General features: G+C 43.6%; 1 protein-coding gene across 3 annotated transcripts; it reads right to left on the bottom strand.

The window, feature by feature from the left end:
- LOC103358839 (death-inducer obliterator 1-like) lies at positions 1-20,228 on the bottom strand. 3 transcript variants are annotated; one of them, XM_008283977.1, is made up of 17 exons: positions 20,134-20,228; positions 18,493-18,572; positions 17,374-17,488; positions 15,716-16,787; positions 14,768-15,188; positions 13,873-14,250; positions 11,625-11,844; positions 8,264-8,822; positions 7,993-8,152; positions 7,746-7,862; positions 7,474-7,635; positions 7,024-7,186; positions 6,409-6,913; positions 5,993-6,140; positions 5,771-5,860; positions 5,475-5,670; positions 1-4,176 (listed from the first exon to the last, which is right to left on the bottom strand). In XM_008283977.1, the coding sequence occupies exons 3-17, from the start codon at positions 17,453-17,455 to the stop codon at positions 590-592; spliced, it is 7,860 nt and encodes a 2,619-aa protein (XP_008282199.1). In that variant the 5' UTR covers positions 17,456-17,488; positions 18,493-18,572; positions 20,134-20,228; the 3' UTR covers positions 1-589. The 3 variants fall into 3 exon arrangements, with proteins under 3 accessions (XP_008282199.1, XP_008282200.1, XP_008282201.1); XM_008283978.1 differs by having other exon boundaries at positions 7,522-7,635; XM_008283979.1 differs by lacking the exon at positions 17,374-17,488.
- Between the last annotated feature and the right edge of the window lie 136 nt (positions 20,229-20,364).

Below are 20,364 nucleotides of genomic sequence, written 5' to 3'. Positions count from 1 at the left end.
TTCCATCAAACAGGTTTAATTGGTTGAGCTGAAACAAAATCAGGACACTTTATTATCGACCATTTAGGGGGTGTATACTGTAGATAGTTGAAGCCTTTCAGTTCAAAGCTGCTGAACATATAAACACACGTTTGTGTCTCAGTGTTTCCTTAACCTTCACATTATCCATCTCAGATATATGGCTTTTATTTTCTCTACTTAGAAAAAGCATGATTAAAAACATCAGTATATACAGAAATACTTTCATATTTACATATTGCAAATGGTGTGTTAATCAGTTACATTGTTTTCATAAAAAAAATGCCTCGACAAGAGAAAGGTACATGTAATAGGAATCAGTAGCCTACATCACACATCTTGTACACAAGCAACTTAGATGGCCTTCAGTTTTTTTTGCTTTTCAAATGTAATAAAACAAACTTAGAAACCTTGAAGTGACAAAGAGAATACAAACATTGTCAAATGTTTTTTGTTTTTTTTTTCCTCGTACGAACACAACTGTGGAACTTCAACGAAATACTGCTCATCTACATTTACAGTGATGGTGAAAGAAATAAGAGTCGGTGATGTAAAGTCCACAGAACAGAGACTAGGAAACCTTCTTGTCATTGTCTGCAGCTTTATCGCTCTCCTTGGTTGTATCATGTTTGCTGTCCTTTTTGTCGTCTTTCTTTTCTTTGCTTCTGCTCTTTTCCCGCCGATCTCTGTCCTTGTCTCGATCTCTGTCTTTGTCCCGTTCCCTGTCTCTGTCTCTGTCCCTATCTCTTTCCCTGTCTCTGTCTCGGTCTCGGTCTCTGTCCCGTTCTCTGTCCCTGTCTCTATCCCTGTCCCTGCCCCGGTCTTTTCCACGATCACGGTCACGGTCTCGCTCTCTGCTTCTGGATCTTTCCCGCCTCTTGTCTCGTTCACGTTCTCGTTCTCTGTCACGGTTTCTCCCCCCCCTGTCACGGTCGTAGTCCCTGCGGTCAGAGTCTCTAGTTCTGTCTCTGTCCCTTTCCCTCTCCCTGTCTCTCTCTCGGTCTCGCCTCTTCTCTGTGTCTTGATCCCTGTGTCGCTCTGGTTCGGTCTCCCTGTGTCTGTCGCCCTCCCTCCCTCTGCTGCGTTCTCTTTCCCGGCTACACTTCTGATCCCGGTCCCTTTCTCTACCTCTGTCCCAGTCTCGCTCTCGTTCTCGACTCCAACGCTTCCCCTGCCCCCTGTCCCATGAGGACCTGCCAGCATGAGGGACCTCCCTCTCTCGTTCTCTGCGGCGGTCCTCGGACAGTTCCCTCTGTCTCTCATCAGAAGGCTGTGAGGAACCAGGACCCAGTTCTCTGTGCCCTCCTTCAAAGCGGCTGAAGCGATCTGCGCTGCGAGGCTCTGAGTCCTCACGGGTGGTGCTGACCCTCCTCCTCAGTTCAGGAGAAAGGCGGCGCCAGTGGTCGTCCCTGTGTAGGTCTGGGCTATGGGCTCCCATGCGACCAGGAGGACCTAGGGGAGCTTCTGGAGGAGTTGGCAGCAGTGGCCCGCTGTGGCGAACAGGTCTAGCCTCATCCGAGTGCCTATCGAAGCGGTACCGCTCTGATCCTCCAAAAGGCTGAGATGGGTGAGGTCTACCCTCCTGAGGTGGGGGACCTCGGTGCTCATCAAAAGATAATCGATGTGGGGGTGAGGATGGTGGTCTGGAGGACCCATACTGGCTGTGAGGACTGAAGAGCTGTCCACTCATCTCACTGCTGGGAAGTGGACCTCTTCTGTCCTCGTACTGGTTGGGTGGAGGTCCCCGGAAGGCTGGACCTGGCAGAGGGCCCTGATTGTCTTTAAACATATGGAAAGTGTTTGGATTCTGGTCCACATTTAGCTTGAAAGAGTTACTAGCAGTGTCTTTGTTATACTGCTCTGCAGGTCCTCGAGGTTGGTCTACCATCGGCGGTTGAGCCCCATGGTCACCATACTGAGATTGAGGGGGACCCCTGGACCCTGCAAAGATGGCTGGAGGAGGAAGCCTGTTATCAAAGTGACCAGGTGGTGGTGCTGTGAAGGGTGGAGGAGGAGGACCTCTACTGGCAGGGAAATTAAAAGGTGGTGGAGGACCAGTGAATCTTGGTGGTGGTAAGCTGCTCTGTCCATCAAAGGTGGGAGGCGGGGGAAGGCCTGGAGGGGGACCTTGCTGTCCAATGTGCTGAGGGGGAATAGAGGGATCAAACATTTGAGGAGGAGGGCCTCTCTGGGCCAGTGGAGGGAATGGTGGTGGTGGTCCTCTGGGTGGCATGATATTCTGAGGGAGTGGTCCAGGAGGTGGCTGTTGCTGCTGTGGCGGCTGTGTGCCGGGCCACTGGTTCTGATATGGAGGGTACGAGGATGGAGGTGGGCCGTACTGCTGAGTGTTGTCACCTTGTATTGGGGGAGGTCCGTGTACAGGGGGAGGAACATGGATGGGTGGAAGGGGGCCCTGTATGGGAGGAGGGCCTGACAATGGAGGAAGACCCTGCATGGGTGGTAGTATGGGCACTGGTGGAGGCCTTATTAGAAGATTTTGTCCCTGGATGGGATGGGGAGGGGGGAAGTTTGACTGTGGGGGAATGTCAGCTGGAGGTCTGTACTCGCCATCGAAACTTGATGCCGACATGTGATGTGGCTGCGTGTCAACTATTGGCGCGCTCTGGGTGAGTACAGGGATCGTGGAAGCTATTGTGGATGAGTTTGCAGGTTTGTTGTAATAACTTGCAGTTGGTGCATCTTGGCTATTCTCCTCATACTCTGAATCCTCACCAGCTTTTAAAATACTGGCAGCATTTGGCCAAATACTGTACTTGTCCATCTCTGTTTCAGCCTTGATTGGCTGAACTTCCTCATGTTTCACTTCTTTCTCATCCATGTAGTTGACCTCCATATCGGGTTCCACCTCCTCACCTAACAAAGGAATTGACACCTCAGCCTTGTCGGACTCTGTGAAGAGCAGCGCCTCACTTTTCACCTCCTCTTGAGGCAGTGATGTTTCTGGGCCTTGTGAGGAGTCTGCAAGTTCACCTGTATCAGGCAGCTGTGGCTCTTGCTCCATGGGCTGTGAAGTAGGAACAGAATCAGTTAACTCAGCAGCTGCCTCCTCTTTCTCCTCTGGTTCATCAGATGATTTCTTGCTACCCGCAGCCTGCCGAGGATCCCTGCTCTGTCTGGGATCTCTCTTCTGGTTGATCAGGGGAGCAACTGATGAAGACTTCACTAGTTCTTCAACCTTTTTGCCAAGTTGTAGTAGCTGACTATTGGCCAAAAGGGATTTGGTAGGTTGAGACAGGAGTGTGTTTGGAAGTGTCAATGAGGCAGCAGGCATCGCTGTGGATGGCATTTGTTGTTCTCCCTGTTTCTGCAATGCCTGATCCCCAATCTGTTTAAGGTTTTCCAGGATCTTTTGTGGATCAGCTATAGTTTCAGTAGCAGCCTTTGCTTGACCTGGCACTGAAGTTTTGACCTCTTCAAAAATGGAGTCGTCCTCTGGGTCATATGCAATATCATCAGCTTCACTGTCTACCGCTTCAGGCTGCTTTAAGAGCTCTGGTTTGCTTATTACCTCAACAGGCTTCTTAGGTATATTATAGCCCCTACTAGGGTCATACTCTTCTTCTGGGTCATATGGTCTGTCATCTTCATCCTCCTCTATTGGTTTCTCTTTAGAACTCTGTGCAAACTGCCGCACAATGGGGTCTAGCATTGTAGCAGTTGGAGCAGAGAGTTCTCCACCTTGATCAGACGGAGAGTTGGAAGCTTCGGAGTCATGCTTTGTCTTCCCAAAAAGAGTTTTGAGAATGGTTTGAAGAGGAGTGGCAGTAGCTGCAGTGGAAGCAACAGAGCTGGATGAGGATGGGGAGTCTATGCCAGTAGCAGCGGATGTGGCTGAAGCTTTGACTGAGGACAATAGGGAAAGGACGGAGGAGGGTGTCACAGTGCTGCTGGAGATCTCAGAGGAGCTAGGTGGAGGTGAACCTGGCGGCGTGGTGCTGAAGGGGATTTCAAGACTCTGTCGTGAGTTTCTTTCTGCTCTGACTGAGGCAAGTGGTTTTGGGAGGCCAGTTTCATCTGCATCTTTAGTTTGAATCTTGGACCGTTTCTCCTCAGTTTCTAACGCAGCACCAGCACGCTTTCTGTCCTTCTGGCAGATCAGCAGCCCCAGGAGGAGGTTGGGACGAGCCGGTTCAAGACCTGTGAGACAAAAAAGAAAAAAAACGGGAAATTGGAAAACACTCGCAAATATAATTTCACAAGACAGATGGCAAGTATTTTGGTAATGTCTAAAACAAAAGGTTTAAGGTGAAATGAGAGCTCTGAAAAACAATTCTCATGGTTCAGACATAAAGAACATGTATGAGGTGAGGCTGTATCAGCTGTAAAACCAGTTCTCTCAAGAGTATCCTTTTATACAACAATAAAAAAGTCAAAGGCGCTGCCAGTTTCCTTGTCTACATCTGAGCAACAAGTCAGCAGTTGTTAAAACTGCTGGCATTTGCTTGTCGTACATTTGTGCTGGTTATTAAAGTTTTAAAAAGTAATGTGTAGCTATATATACCAACCATAACCAACACTGACCACATCTAATAAAATCACAAAATAATTTACTGACTGCACTGTGGTAAAATAAAACCATCAGAGAAAGCCTGCAACAGCAGGTCCAATAACTGAAATTGTTCCAGTGATTCCATAATCAAGTACAGACATTTTCTTATAGAGATTTGATTTGGGTTTATCACAAATCTGTTTGCATTAATATCTGAAGTTGTGCAATTGTATTTTCCAGAGGTCACTCATTTATTACAGAAAAGAAAACCCTTTGCATCAAATAATGTCTCTCTGAGACACAATATGCAAAAGAACTTTTGATATTTGAGACACTCTGACATTAACATCTTTTTTTGTCGCCTCAGCTGCATATTCTCTGTGGTACCATCAATCTCTGGTTGCACGGTTTACTTCAAGTGCTGATTCTTCAGTTGGGAGGACATGTTTAGGAGCATTGTGGGTTCATTCCAGTGGTGCAGCATGTTACTATATGAACAGTAGCTTTGCATAAAGTGACTGACAACTTACCTCACAGAATGTACTGATTATTGTATTAATCATTTCATTAACGCTTAAATTGAGCCAAGTCTTAAGAAACAACAGGCTGAGACTGGCCTGAAATGGCACCAACCTGCGATGCAAACTTTCTTTATTAGAAATGTGTGATACAAAGCCAGATACACAGAAGAGAACACAGCATCTGTTACATGCACAGAGGTGTTTTCCAAGGAGTGTGAGCACCCCCTACAGTCCAACCTCAGTAAATAAACAAGCTCTCATTTCAACCTGGGCAAAAACTACATCAACCATACTCACCATGTATATATATATATAGAGAGAGAGAGATATAAAGTGACACATTTTACCAAAACAAACATTAACACAAAGAAAATTACACACAAGAAACCACAATGTTATATTTGTGTACCCCTCTAAATGCTTACCTGGCCCATCAAACGGTAAAAGTTTGGAGGGTAATGGGTCCTTTGAGCCCAGTGGGATGAGATAGAGGTCTTTGATGCGGCGATTGTTGTTGGCCACTACACCAAATCGTTTTCTGCTGCTAAAGTATGAGAAGAGAGAGACATATGCCACCTCCTCTTCCTCTGTGGCTGGGTGGAAACGGATCAGACACAGTTCCTGTGAGCGAAAAAAAGAGCAAAATAACCAACATAAGTAATGGAAGGCATTTAAATCAAAAATCCAGCTTTTGCACAAGATATTCTTTGTAAAAACAAACCTTGGAGAGTGAGGTTTTCAGCTTCCCGACATAGTCCCACACTGTGTTTGGAGATATCCGGCCCCCGACATGAATGGTATCAGGCAAATCCTGCACAACATTGACAAACCTATAAATGAGGCTTTTGCTGTATTAACCTAAAGTATTAACCTAAAACTGTGACTTTTATTCCTATTATTACCAAAAATGTTATCAAAAACATTTTTGTTTGGTCAAAATTACCTCTTTCAGATGTTCAAAGGATCCTGAGACCAGGTAAGCCTTGGTCACAAACTTCGCAACTGACTGCATGTTGATAAATCCTTTCCAAATCTTTTCTTGACCATGGAGGAAGATTGCAGTTTCCCCTTCGAGGGGAGGCTCAGATGCACTGCAAAAACAAAACAACCTTCCTTTTAGACAGATTTTCATAATGCAACATGTTAAATCCAAATTTAAAAACCTGTACAGGGGTTATAATGAGCAGATCTTTTCATAAAGAATCACACTCTACTTCAGCATGAGCCTTTCTGCAAAACTTATATTAACAAAACCAACAATAACATACACTGGTAATAAAAATATTAATACATAAGGAATTTCAGGGAGACCCTTGGTATTAGTGAATTTGAGGAAGCATAATGAGCATAATGGAGCACCTTGTTTTTGACGGTTTGGGCACAGCCACTGAGGGCGGTGGAGCTGGGGGCATCGGTAGTGGTGCCTTAGGAACAGCCTCCACCTGAGCAGTAACAGAAGCTGGGAGCAGCTCTGCTGCATTGCTGGTGGGTTTTTCTGGAGCAGGATAGGTGACAGTCACCCCAGAGCTGTGCCTGGCCATGCGTGGGTCTCTGCGAGTGATGGTGACGGAGGAGACAGCAGGGGTGACAGGTACAGTGGCCTGGGCTGGAGATGCCATCGTGTCCTCCTGATAGAGCTGTGGCTGTGATTCTGCAACAGCGGCCTCCATGTTGGACTGGTAGGACGAAGGGTGTTGGTGGGATAAAGGATCTTGGTGCTGGTGGGTCGTGGGAACCTGTGGTTGGCCGACAGGAGAGACATCCCCTGACCTGGATGAAAACGACTCTTGTCTGGGGGACTTAGTTTCAGGCTTCTTAGCAAGTCTGGCTTTTTTAGCTGCAGGTTCGTCTTCCATCTTTTGTCCTATAGGGTGAAATTTAAAAACAAGAATATAGTAATCTGTTGCATAAGAAATCACCTTTAATCTATTAAGGGAATATTAATATAGCACCTTGTATCATCCTCTTATTTACCTGTGCATATTTTACAGTTGAGGTCGAACAAATGAGTCCTGTGTTCAGCAGTGGTGTCTTTGAGCATGTTGCTGAAAATGTCTGGCATGCTGCCGCCACTGTTCCCCTCAGCACCAGAGGACTGAGCTGAGGCTGAAGGCATGGAGCCCAAGTCATCTTGATCCTGAAAACACATACAAGGCGGTTCAAGTCAAACCTTAGATAAACTGGAACATGATCATCACTCATGTAACCCCAATTCTTTACTACTGTGATGGCAGCAAAAAGCTTGAGAAAGAAAGTGACAGGAAACTCCAAAGTACAGGACAGGAAAGTTGGCACATTAACTAACTTGTAATACCTTAACTGGCCTATTTATTTTGTTAGTTTTGGAAGAAGAACAATGAAGAACCCCATGCAAGGTGAAAAGAAAGTGTGAAATTTCAAGAAGAGCAGCTTGCCACCACTTACTGTAGCAGAAGCCATGCGAGAAGATGAAGCGGTGGCCGAGATACATACATCTGCGTCAGATGTTGGTGGAGCGTCCTCCATATCCATGCTATGGGAGCCAGAGTCGTGCCTGTTGCCCAGTTTGGACTGTCCTAAATGACCTCTTGAACTTGAAGACTGAGGCTGCAGAAGAAAAAATTAACAGTTGCCACTTTAAGCAAACAGTAAATCCCAAAAAGAATCCAGATGAACTTGGTGTTAAGTTACAAAAGTTAAAAAGGAGTAACATTTACCTCAGGAGTGTCAGGTTTTCTCCATTCAGAAATCTCTTTGGAAAGCAACTCTTCAGCACTTAGTCTCACCAGTCGGAAGGGACTCACCTCACCACCAATGACCCTGTAGAACAAGCCCTGAGACAGACGGAGACCATACAATTCAACATGAAGGCTAAGTTTTTCATGCTGCCTTAACATTCACAACTTCCTAAAAACAAGATATAAACTTATCTGAAACAGAGGATGCATGTGTGTGTTGACTCACTTTGTTTTTAGGATCTTTCAGGTTGAACATGAGGGACCTGTATTTGTTCTTGTACTTGCTGTCAGTGCTAAGGCAGAGGTTAAACATCTCCTTCTCAATGGCAACTGCCAGCCGTCCCACCTCGCTTTCTGTCATTTTCAGATCATCACTGTCACTCACCCTGGTGGCAGGGAACACAATGGAAATTTGTGTCTGAACTTAGCCAACAATTTACTTTACACATTTTAAAAACAAAAACGACATCACAAACTGGGTTTTGCGAGACACTCACCTCTTATAGAGGATGTCTGTTAGTGAGCGCCGGATGTTCTGCCTCATCTGGTTGTTGGGTGGAGGTGGCATGGGAGAAACGGCAGGTGCTGAACCTGCAGAATGCGAAGTTCTGGAAGATGAAGAATGACTGGAAGACGCAGATGAAACTGAAGACGATGGGACTCTAGAGGATGAGGAGGACTGACTGTGGGAACTAGTGTCCTTTTGTTGTGGCTGCTTCTTAGGAATAGTGAAGTTGGACTTGGTGACTCTCAGTGCGCCTGTGACATGGATAGGACCTGGAGGGAATTGAGACTGGCTACGACTGGGTGGTGGGCCTGCCTTCTTGGACTTTGCTGCACTTTTAGCCGGGGGTGTCGCAGCTTTCCTGGATGACCTTGTGCTGACAGCTTGAACCGAAGGCTTCTTGCCCTTCGAGGAAACCTTTGCTGCTTTACTTGCTGGGCTGGGCTTCTTGTTTGCTTTGCCTGGTGTTGGAGAGGCAGAGGGGGCTTTCTCAGGTGCTGGGGCTGCTTCCTTCTCCTTCTTCTCACTCTGCTTCTCTTCTTTGGGAGGGGCTGGAAATCAAGAACAAGATCCAGTATTTGAAAATTAGTAGATGCAGTATTTTGCCAAAATACAGATATAATCCCAATTCTCACTTGACAGCTGTCACAAATCAATGATTACAATGCTGAGGGAATAAAAAGCACTATATTATGAAATGACGATTAAAACAAACACCAATAAAACTCCTTTCACAAAATGTAAAAACAGAACAAATTCTTAGAAATGAAGTCATAAGGCAGTCACAAATATTCCTGCACACTCATAAAAACATTTTGAAATAAACACAAAGTTGACAAAGAAGCAGATAAATAGTCCCTCTTTATTTGTTGCAGTGACAGCAGATACATAGTGCTGTTCATGCAGGTTCTTTAAAAAAGAAAGCTCTCCCAAATATCAATTGGGGGTGATGATCCTCAAGAGGGGCTAATGAGTACTTCCTCAAGAGACAGGCTGAACGACCATATCCATATAGCCGGGCAGGAAATAGGGAACTGATAGCAGTACTAGCTTGAGCAACTTTGTGCAAACTCCAACAGTTAGCTGTCCAGCAGCAGTTACTGGAAAGAAAGGACTAGAAATATTGATTCTAAATAATTATCTCATTTAACCATGAGACTAGCAGCCTAAACCAGCTATCCACTGACTATGACGTTATGCCACTGTATCACTGCTTACAAAAAATATAAATGGACGACGACATTGTTTGCAGATTTAAAAAATTAGTAGGCAATAATTAAAGATTAAAATAACTAAGTCTAAAACCATAAACATAAAAATATATTCAGGTCACAAGATCAGCTACAAACACTATCAACAGTTGGCAACTGGATGGCTTCCAAAGCAACGAGGTGAAACTCTTGTTTATGGTCATGTCATTTAAATAAATCATGAAGAATCCCACACATAATGCATTTGGTCAAGGCCTCAACATTCACAGGAATATATCAGTATATGTCCCTGCTTGAAACTTGAACTCACTACTTGTCAAATCCTTCTTCCAACTGTCACCTGCAGATGCTATAGCACCATGGCCATCATGTTCAAGCTGCATCAGCATGAGCAATAACCTCACCTGACACACTGTGCACCCACTGAATATATAAACACAATAACTGTGTGCAGAGCAACAGTATTGAGACCCAAAGCAATCAAAAGCTGTTTTCTAAAGATAAGCTTTCACACCAGTCACAATATCAGCCAGCAATATAAGGGCTATAAATGAGCAAATCAGTGAGCTCTAATGTCCTCCTGTGGACAACACAACAATCAGTGGCCATGCTGATCTTATAACTGACAGGCAGCATTTACCTAACATTAACTTGCAATCCTATCAAGAAAGTATCCTCAGAGTCCCTTCAAAGAGCCTTTTATGAAGGAGAACCGACAATAAAAATGTCCACATTTCATGTGTTCCCTTAATATGTATCAAATCTCATCAGATGCAAAATGTGTGGAAAAATGTTGAAGATGTTTCTCTCTTCTAGCTCTGTGCACTGATCCCAGGTCTTCAGTTCCAATCTTCTGCTGCTGCCTTCCTGAACTTCACTGCATCTCTCCAGGTACACAGGTCTTCATGGCAGAAGCCTTCTTATCCAGCAGCTCACCATCCAAGGCTCTCGAGCATCACGTCTCCACAGTGTGTGTAGCTTGAACAGTTGTATATGCTTGTTTGAGCTGAACTGGTCAGGATATCCTACAGCAAGCCAACACTGCTCACATAATCAATCGAGGCATCCAAAAATCTGTTTATCACCTTTTATTTTAAAGCCAGTTTCCCACGAGCAGGGTATCATCATATTCAATATGAATCAAAAACTTTGAAAAAACAGCCACAAAACTAAGGGCAGCAAAAACAACGTTTGTGCACAACAGCTGACATTATCAGCTCTGCACAGCTTCACCTTAACATTTGGGACACCTACCTGCTGGAGAAAGAGAGGGAAGGACCTTTTTGGGACCAACAGCTGAGGTGATGAACCCAGGAAATGGAGAGGTAAATAAAGCAGGTACATTGGACGCTAACTCAAACACACAGACACACACACACACACACTGCATTCATCACGTCCAAACATCTCTGCTGGAAGTTTAAAATTACTGTCCTCCTTTCCGTTTCTACTAGCCGCTCCTTCTTAAGTTTTCATACAACCCTGCAATTTAAGGATTAAATGTTTAAAAGGGGTGCTCCAGTGATTCAGCAGGGCACTTTGAAAAGACTAAAAAAGTTATAAATTATCAGGGATTCAAATAAATGCAGCAGAGGAATCCAGTAGTATCCTATATTACAGGACCCAATCCAGAAACACTGCATTTACTGAGACACATCAACACCATTTGTTAGACCCTGTAAATGTCTACAACTTAGAAAAACCCTGCCTTTAATGACACAGGCTCACTGTTAGCGGTTTAAAGTCTCCAATTCAACGCAGAGATAACCCTGTTGAAATCATCAGGGTTCATTTGTCAGACTTTGGAAAGCTCCTCCGGAGCTCCAGAAAAATTCTTCACGAAATGTGTGAAATCTGTGGAGTGCCCCTTTCAAAATAAAGACATTGAGTTACTGAATACTTACCAAAACCCACGAATGGCACTTACCTGTTTCACAGCAGCCAACATTTCATTGGATAACAAAATCTTTACATTAAAACCACAAAACCCTTCGAAATGTGTAGTGCACAGATGAGTTCATGTTCTTTCCCAAATGTACGGATCATGTCTAAATGATGTTAGCATGACAGCAACCACATTTATAATGGAAGAACAACAATGTGGTTTCAACAACAGCCCAAGACCTTCAAAGAGATACATACACTTTTTGTTTAACACTGTTGGTGATATGGGTGTAGTCTTTTCTGGTGTTACTGCAATGTAATTATGGTCGCTGGACCAGGACGCAGTGGCCGGCGGGGGTGGGTGCTCCTCAGCATGCTCATCTTCGTCGTCCTCATCTGCATCGGAGCTGTCTTCCTCGCTGTCCGAGTCCTCCTCCTGGTTCCTCTTCTGCGCTTTCTTCCCACTAGCACCACTCCTCTGGGTGGATGAAAAGAAACACACATTCAGATGTTTTAGTAGCTGAGAGAGGACCGTTTGATTAACATTATGAGAAAATGCAAAAATATTTGCCATGTTGTGTTTTAAAATCAATTCCTTCTAAGAACTACTGCCAAATGTCAGGAAGATCTGCCCTTGGCAAGAAATGCAACATAAATCAATAACAGTCTTCTGACAGCTTTAGCGTGCAGTTAATTCCAAGCAAATTAAGGGCATTTCTGCAATTCCCAGGCCTGGGACTGGAACTCCTACAAGTTTTCTGTAAGCCTCAATATATTTCTGTGAAAAATATTCACTGCGTATTTAACTATTCTAGGAAGGTATATTTTACTGGTCTCGGCTTGTGAGCCATAAAGGTAATTTCAGGCACTGCCTGCAGGGCCCAGTCTCACAAAGAAAGTACCACATTGTCATGCTTTCTTCAAGCAGCAGTTCTACAGTTTAAACTGAATGAAGACTGTCCCCCTGAACATGTCAAAGCGCATTCAGTGAAAGTTATGCCACTTTAGTGTGCATCATGGTTTACTCACTCCCTCAGCCCTTCATGGTTTAATATTACAAAAGTCCATTTTAATTCTTGAAGTAATGAGACCACAGGAGTTCATAATGAGAAATAAATCACTTCTGACAGCAAATTTAAGACTACACCTACTGCCTGTAGGGAATTTCTGTTGTTGCACAGGCAAAAATGCACTGATATTCAGCTAATAAATAACACAGAATGCCACCACAAAATGAAACACTCGAAGGTAAGAACACTGTTCAGGTATTATACAGCCCATCTATAGTGTTTAAGCATATACTTGAGATTTTTCTTCCCCACTGTAGTTCATCACTAAAAACAGAAATACAACACAGGATATGACAAATGCAAAGAGTGCTGCTATATCAAGTTTAAACACACACCCATTGTCTGGAACCAAAATATGTGGTAGATAAAGTATTAAGACGTAAACATTCTGAAAAGAAAGCATTCTTATCACCAGCCATAGTCTTGCATCTGTAGTTATAACTGCATAAGGTCACCACATATTCACTCAGGCTGGAGAACATTAGAGGCCTTAATGGACTCATGTTTAATAATAAATTAGGTTGTAAAGCTAAGAAATTCTTGGTCCACACTTACATACTAGTCAGTTTAATCTACATGCAGTTCATTTGTCAGTGTGATGATCCAGTGGGAGTGATTAAGCAGGATTATATGCTCTCTTTGAACTGTGTCAGAAGGTCAGATACCATTAGAAAGCCTCTTCCACCACAACTTTCTGACGATAAATAGGAGGCGTCTGTGTCGACTGTTTTCAGCAGATTTCAGCACTTGTTAATGCCAACATTTGCACCCACTTCACGTTCTGTTTGGCCAGCTGTGAGAATGTTTGTGCCACTTTTAATTTTTCAAACAAACAGGTTCCAGTTTTATTCTTCAAAAGAGCCTATGATAAGACAGGAGTTAAGTGGCCAAGCTGCTAAATTGGCTTATTCTGACTGGCACTTCAACATCAACATATTCTGAAATCGGAACATAGCAGCTGCTAGTTGCCATTTGTTAAGAAACTCCACTTCCAAGTGCTTTAGAGTTAACATCGAAACTTGCTCAGTCATTTTGTAATCAGGCCAAGGTTTGCCTCCATGTAACATTAAAAAGCCAAGTGAAATATTAAAACTGGACTTCCCCTTCCCTCCCAAAACATAATTGTAATAGCACTTAGGTAAGACAAAAACAGGATAGTGAAGTACTTGTCTTCAAAAGTTACACCAAACTTGAGCCAACAAGAAAAAACATTCAGCAGATAAAAATGCACTTAAATATCTCCCAAATGTGTTCACAATATACTTTTAAATGTCTCAATTCTATGGGTTTGGCAGAATGGCAGTCGTACACCGTCTCTAAGAAAGCTTTTCTCTTTGGTATTGGCTAACCTGGACAGTTATCTCAACATGTGAAAGGCATCAACATCCCTGCTTTAAGGACAGGCAAAGGCCACCATTTCAGGTAGTCCGAGTTACCTTTGGTGTGGACTTGTTTTTCTGAGCCTTGGATTTGTCCTTGTCCTTCTGCTTGGGCTCTTTGACATCAGTGATAGACTTCATGGCAGCAGCAGCATGTCTCAGGATACAGTCGTTTCCACAGTACACAGAGTCTGGCTGAGCATTATTGTCACAACCAGGACCAATACATTTTGGAAGAGAAGAGTCGTCCTCAGATTTCTGCATGGTCTTGTCCTCTGGCAGTTCCACTGTTGGAGTCGTTTTCACCTCCACGTTTGATGCAACTTTCTGCTCTGTGTCTTGTGTTGATTTCTGCTCTGCTGTGGATGCTGCCTTCTTTTCCACAGCTGATGTGGCCTTCTGGTCAGCTTTGGGTACAGGTGGCTGCTGTAATGCCTGCTCCAAGTCAGTACAAAATAAAATTAACAGCTATTGACTGGTAATGTCTTTCTGCATTGTAAACAATCAGAGAATTTTGTATCTCATACAGAATTCTCCATTCATTTTATTGATAGCAATGGAAATTTGAAAAGATGTCTAAACATGTTTTCAGTTGCAGGGTGTTGTTTGCTGCCTTTTACCACACCCTTAATGTGTTTGTCCACATAGAGAGTATCCTGCATGTTATATTGTTAATGTCTAGCCATTGGCTTCTACTTATTCGGTCATAATCTGCATTGTTAAAAAATAAGGCCACGACCCATGCAGACTCAGAAAACAACCAAAGTTGGGGTAATGGTTTATAGCATTACATAGGGATCAAATCATTAACTGTGGCATCACAGTAATTATCAGGACAGCATTTGAGATGCACCATGGAGTATTTTATAACAAAACAATGTATCTGCCAACTTAAACAACAAGGTTTAATAGCTAGGAACTCTTTAAGTTGATAACAGTTGCAAGGACCTACCGGCTGAAAGATCTTTATCTTCTTTTTTCCAGTTGGATGAGTAGCTTTCTCTATCCTGCCTTTTATGCCCAGGTCCTCTACTCCTTTCTCTTCAGTTCCAGTAGTGGTGAAGGATGGAGTTCCAGCCACAGCAGCTGACAGACTGGAGTCTGCTCCACTGACGTTGGTTCTGTCAGCAGTTGCAGCAGAGGTCATACCAGCAGCATTTACCAGAGAAGAAACATCCATTTTGGATTTCCCGATCTCTGCACTTGCAGAGAGGATTGATGTGGCCGGCCTGACCACCTGGTTTTTCTTTGCAGTGCAGTTGGGGCAAATGTAGTCTTCCCCGTTTCTCTCCATCAGACGCCCACGAGCCTCAGTGATACCAACACAGTCCCCGTGGAACCACTCCTCACAGCGGTCACAGCAGATCATAAATCTAGTGAGCACAGGACATTAGACAAGCAACTGTCAACACAAACTGTCTAGCTTTTCTTGTACTTTTAGACTTGTGTATCACAAGACAAACTGGAATCAGTGGAAGTGTCCACTAATGTGAGAACAAGGAGAAGCAAACAAGAAGCATATAAACTAGGACTGAAAGTCAACGCTTTGAAGCATCAGTCAAAGATCTGATTTAACACAGATTGTTGGAGTCGAGCATTCATTTGTGCGTGTGACGTAGGTTAAGTGTGTTGGCAGTGAGCAGCTCTAGTGTGTAGAAGCAGTAATGTTACTAGCATGTAGCCACAGCTACTATGGTGCATGCAGGCAGTCGAGATTAAGTTGCTGTATTCAGCCATGAAGTGTCCCAATAGGACTAAGTTTGTTGTGTTGGCTAGATCTAATGTGAGGGTACAATCCAATCATAAAAACCACGTTTAATGTGAAGCGTCACTTAAAGCTGTTAAATTGACAATGAGCTAACAGCAATTGTAATACACAATGACCATCATAACAACATACCTTTTGTTGTGTTTCTGTCGACAGATGCAGTAAAGTGCATTGGGGTCATAGCCTCCATCATCAGACTCAACTGATGACGACGACGACGATGAAGATGATGATGATGTGCAGGAGTCATTCTCATCATCGTCGTCCTGTGTATGGGGCTTGCCTATCTTTCCAGCACTTTGGATAGCTTTAGGCTTTGTATCCTTCTTAACAGGAGGAGTGTTCTTGATGGCAGAAGCAGGGGCTTTAACAGCCGTAGTGTTCTTACTGGCAACTCTTTTCTTATTGACATAAGTTCTTATTGGTCCACGTTTTGCTGGCATTGCTGACGGCTTGTCTACGCTGTCCTCATCCGCTTCGTTTTCCATTTTGACCTGGTCATTTTTATCTCCATGTTCATTCTTCTCCTCATCAACCTCTGTCTTCTCAGAGTCCTGCTCCAGTTGCATCTGGGCTGCATTAATGCTCACTATGTCTTCAGAGGTGGGATCACTCTTGTCTTCTTTTGTCTCCACATCGTTATCCTGTGATTGATCTTTTCTGACAGCATCTGTGCCGTCTTCCTCATTCTCAGAGCTTCCCTCATCTTTGACCGTCGCTCCACCACAACCTCTCGTCTGTCTGCCACCTCCACTTTTCCTTTGAGCCTGCTTCCGTACGCCACTTCTTGTCCTCCTCTCTGGGGACTCTGCTCTCTCTTCCCCAACCTTGGAGTCAGCGTTACCGTCGAAGCTGGCCTCTGAAGCAGTCTCTGCATCTGTTGGAGTTTGAGAAGGCGGATCTCCACTTTCCAGACTGGGAGGGGCACTCTTTCTTGCCCCTCTTTTAGTCGTCAAGAGGAATTCTTCTAGTTTGTCAGTACGCTTCGGCTGTCTGCCACTGCGCCGCACAGGACAGCGGCTTTCAGGGCTGTCGGTTGACGCTTCCACTGGCATCTCTCTCTTCGCAACAGTGGACCGACGGAAACCCCAAGTCTTCTTTACCTCACTGCTGGCCTTAGAAGATTTATCTGGCTCCTCTAGCAACTCTTTGGCCACATTCTCATCTCCTGTTTGAAACTGTTCACTATCTCCTTCTCCCAAGCCTGTGAACAAACAATCATGGCATGTAATCACCAGTTTGTAACTTAACAAAATAGCCATGAAACTATCGATTGTTTTGTGATCAGGCATACATGAGTCAAAACCTATTTAAAAATCAGGGTTTTTCCTACACAGAGGAATTTTGGGCATCCTCAAAAGAGGTTTTAGTTAGCACCAAAAGAAAATCAGCTGTACCACAATTATGAGGATTGATTTGTTTTAAAACTCATTTTGTTAATTAGTGTTTCAGCATCTCTCATTTACTTTACAATTTGTTTATCAAATGGTCAGAAATAACAGGAAAATGCACAGATTTCTGTCAATTAAGATCACACTGACTCCTTGCCTTTGCTCTGCATGGACTGATCATGCTTACTGTTTTGCACAAGCACCCCTCAAAAGACCCATTCTGAGCCAGGAAAAACCCTGGACAATGATTCCTTGATTTTAACATGATCCTTACTTACCCCTACAATTTTAAATTAAAAAAAATAATAAAATCACTCAAAAAGATCACAGAACCTAACACCAAAACTGTTCCCAGAATTACTGTAATGTTATTAACAGATAAAAGCACTTTCAAGGTACCTTGAGAGTAGCTTTCCATGCGCTCCTGGCTCTGCTCTGGCTCAGGAGCTAGAGAGAGCTCAGGGCTCACATTCTCCTCCATAGATGATGGAGTCACTACTTTCAAAATGAATGTCTACAGTTAAGAGAAGAACACAAGAGACCGACTATGAGTCACTCTTTCAGTTTATAACGATTATCGATAGGTACCAGAGTTTAGACAGCGCTAGGATTGTTAGACATTTGGAGATATACGTTTCTATTACATTCACACTCCAAAACAACCTTAAAAATAAAACAGTTTATTTGCACAACACAGTTTTGAATCTTCTTTAATGTCAGCTATTCTGAAGGTATGCCATGACATCACTTGTTGACGTGACACCGATAACATCACTGAGCAGCTCGACAATCGCACTACAGCTGCTACAAATGACAGATGCAATACTGAGAGGGGCACAGACATCTTGAAAACAAAGGCCGTCAATGCCAAGAACAGTCAGTGCTTTGTGGTCAAAGAATTGAATTTTCCTAAAACAAATATAGGACATGTATCTGTTTAGGTCAAGAACCAAGAGTACCATGATCTTGAAGGCATAAAGAAGCCTGTGTCGCACTTTAAATATTATTATTACTATAAAAGAAGAGGAAAACAAAACTTACTTTGTCTTTCAACAGTACACAGGCCCTTAGTAACTGTCACATCACATTGCTTTTTTCCTATTCCTGGTTAACCATCTGCCAGTATAAAATCATCTGGTATGTATGGATTCTTTAGTCCTGAATCTCTGAAGTTGACTGCACAGCATGTTATACTGTTTTCAATGTAAAGTTCTGATGATAGATGCTAAGTGCAGTTTGTCCTCTGCTCAACAGGAGTAACTTTGGTATACAAGATAAAGAGATAAAACCTGAATAACCTGTTTGACAATCAGGTAGCATCAGCCATTCACATGTTTAAAGCCAAATTTGTGGTGACCAAACACAATTCAGAAATCGGCTGTTCATGGCAGTTGGATTTTATTCTGCAAATGAGAATTAAGGAAGTCGTACATTACTTATGATTCTCCAGAGCTAACCTTGATATTACATTCAAGACCATCTCATAATAATAACTTTTTAAAAAGCCAACGTCTGTACCTGAAGGTCAGCAGTGCCTCTTCAAACAAAACAAAGGCTTCACATCAGTAAGTTTCAGTCTTGGTACAAGGTTAACAGATCTGCCAGAGAAAGGAAAACACCAGTTAGGATCAAAGTACTCTATAATTCACAGGAGGACTGAGATGCAGCACAATAGCATGCACTTGTAGAGATAATGCAAAAAGCAAATCGTGTATCTTCTGGAAATTGAATGCTAGTAGTAAGTGGGACATTTAGCATTTTCCCCCGTTTACCTTTCACAAGTTTGAACTTCATATGATCAAAAACTACTTTGCAGTGTTATTGTAAGCAACAGGATGAATGAATCAATTATAAAAAAATATGAGTAGGACAGCTGATTGACGTTAACAAAGCAAAACAGGGGTGAGAACGGTTTGCAACTTAGGGGGATTGCAAATTGCAAACTCTAGGGAATAACATAAATCACGCTAATTGTAAAATTAAATAGTATACAACTATATTCTAAGTAAATTCATACTCTGCAATAGCATCTGCTTTTAAATTGAGCCATGAGTGAGCTTTGCACACTGCACCGACAACACTGGGGGGTTAAAAACAAACAAACAAAAAAACACCTAAAGACTGCGAGCGAGTTAACGGGATTCCTCCAATGGTGCGCCTGTGGTCACGACACCGTGCCACGTGAAGGGGGGATGGATAGGGGGGGGACAACTGTTGCCACGGAAGGTGGGAGGGGCCCGTGGCGAAGATCAAATTTAACATTTTATTGCGTATATTCACGGATGAAATCAAATGTGTCACATGCACAGAAATTATGCGGTATAACATGCTAGCAGGAACTGTAACAGGCGGCATGGAGGTCCGGCAGCTGCTGCTCGACACGTCAGGAGGGAGGCTACACACGGCCTTGGTGCGCATGATATAACCGTATTTTCCCCCTCACTACGAACCACATAAACACACAATATTATCTTATGCAATTCAAAAAATGCTTAGCAAACATATCATGACACAAGCAGGAGTGAATATGAAACACAAGGCAGCTTACTCAGATAGCAGACTATGCCTCCTGCACACTCGACAACGCCAATGATGGCTGCAAATCAACATTCCGCCAAATCACTTCACTACTCACAGCGAGCTAACGCCAACTGTAAACCCAGCGGCACACGCCCTGTTGAATTACTGAGTGGGGGAGTTCACTGAAATAACGTTAAATGTGCCCCTTTTCTATTATTCTGCCTTTTCTTTCGTCGTTTTGACTACAACGAATAACTGCGTGTTGCACAACGTGCGCTTGTAGCCAGCAAACCTAGCTAACGATGTTAGCCACAACGAGCATGGGTAAGCTAACGGCAAACCCAGCTTGAAACGATTAGCACTCAGATAACCCTTACATATAAAACATACACAACCACTAAAACAAAAACCGTAAGCCACATTTAATCCGGAGCAAACGCTAAATTAAACAAATATGAACGGCCGGAGTCCAATAGTTGTAAACGTCGCAGCTAACGTCAGGCGCATCATGTTCAACCTTGCCTCCGACAGCTGCACTACAACAAGCCCAAGCAGCATTACAGACACTGACACACGAACGCATCCAGCAAAAATCCAACACTACGCAACTACAGTATTAAGTGGCCGAATTCTACCCACCTAAACACTTGGAATACCGATGATGTGCCCTCACTCTTTCTTCGGTCAGTCCTCCATTTTCCAATCCTGTTGGAGCTAAGTGACTGCGGCAGATGGCTGACGGTTTATAGAACGCGGTGTGTGTCTGCAGCGCCCCCACCGGCCAGGAGGAGAACTGAGCCATAAACCAAAAACAGTGCAGGGTTTGTTTGGCTTGTAGGCCCCGTGCTCAGCAGTCCAGCAATACATAAC

Source organism: Stegastes partitus, unplaced genomic scaffold (assembly GCF_000690725.1).
Source record: "Stegastes partitus isolate 25-593 unplaced genomic scaffold, Stegastes_partitus-1.0.2 Scaffold334, whole genome shotgun sequence".
Classification (NCBI taxonomy): domain Eukaryota; kingdom Metazoa; phylum Chordata; class Actinopteri; family Pomacentridae; genus Stegastes; species Stegastes partitus.
The sequence above is the reverse complement of the archived record's forward strand: the minus strand, read 5'-3'. Positions and strand labels throughout refer to the sequence as shown.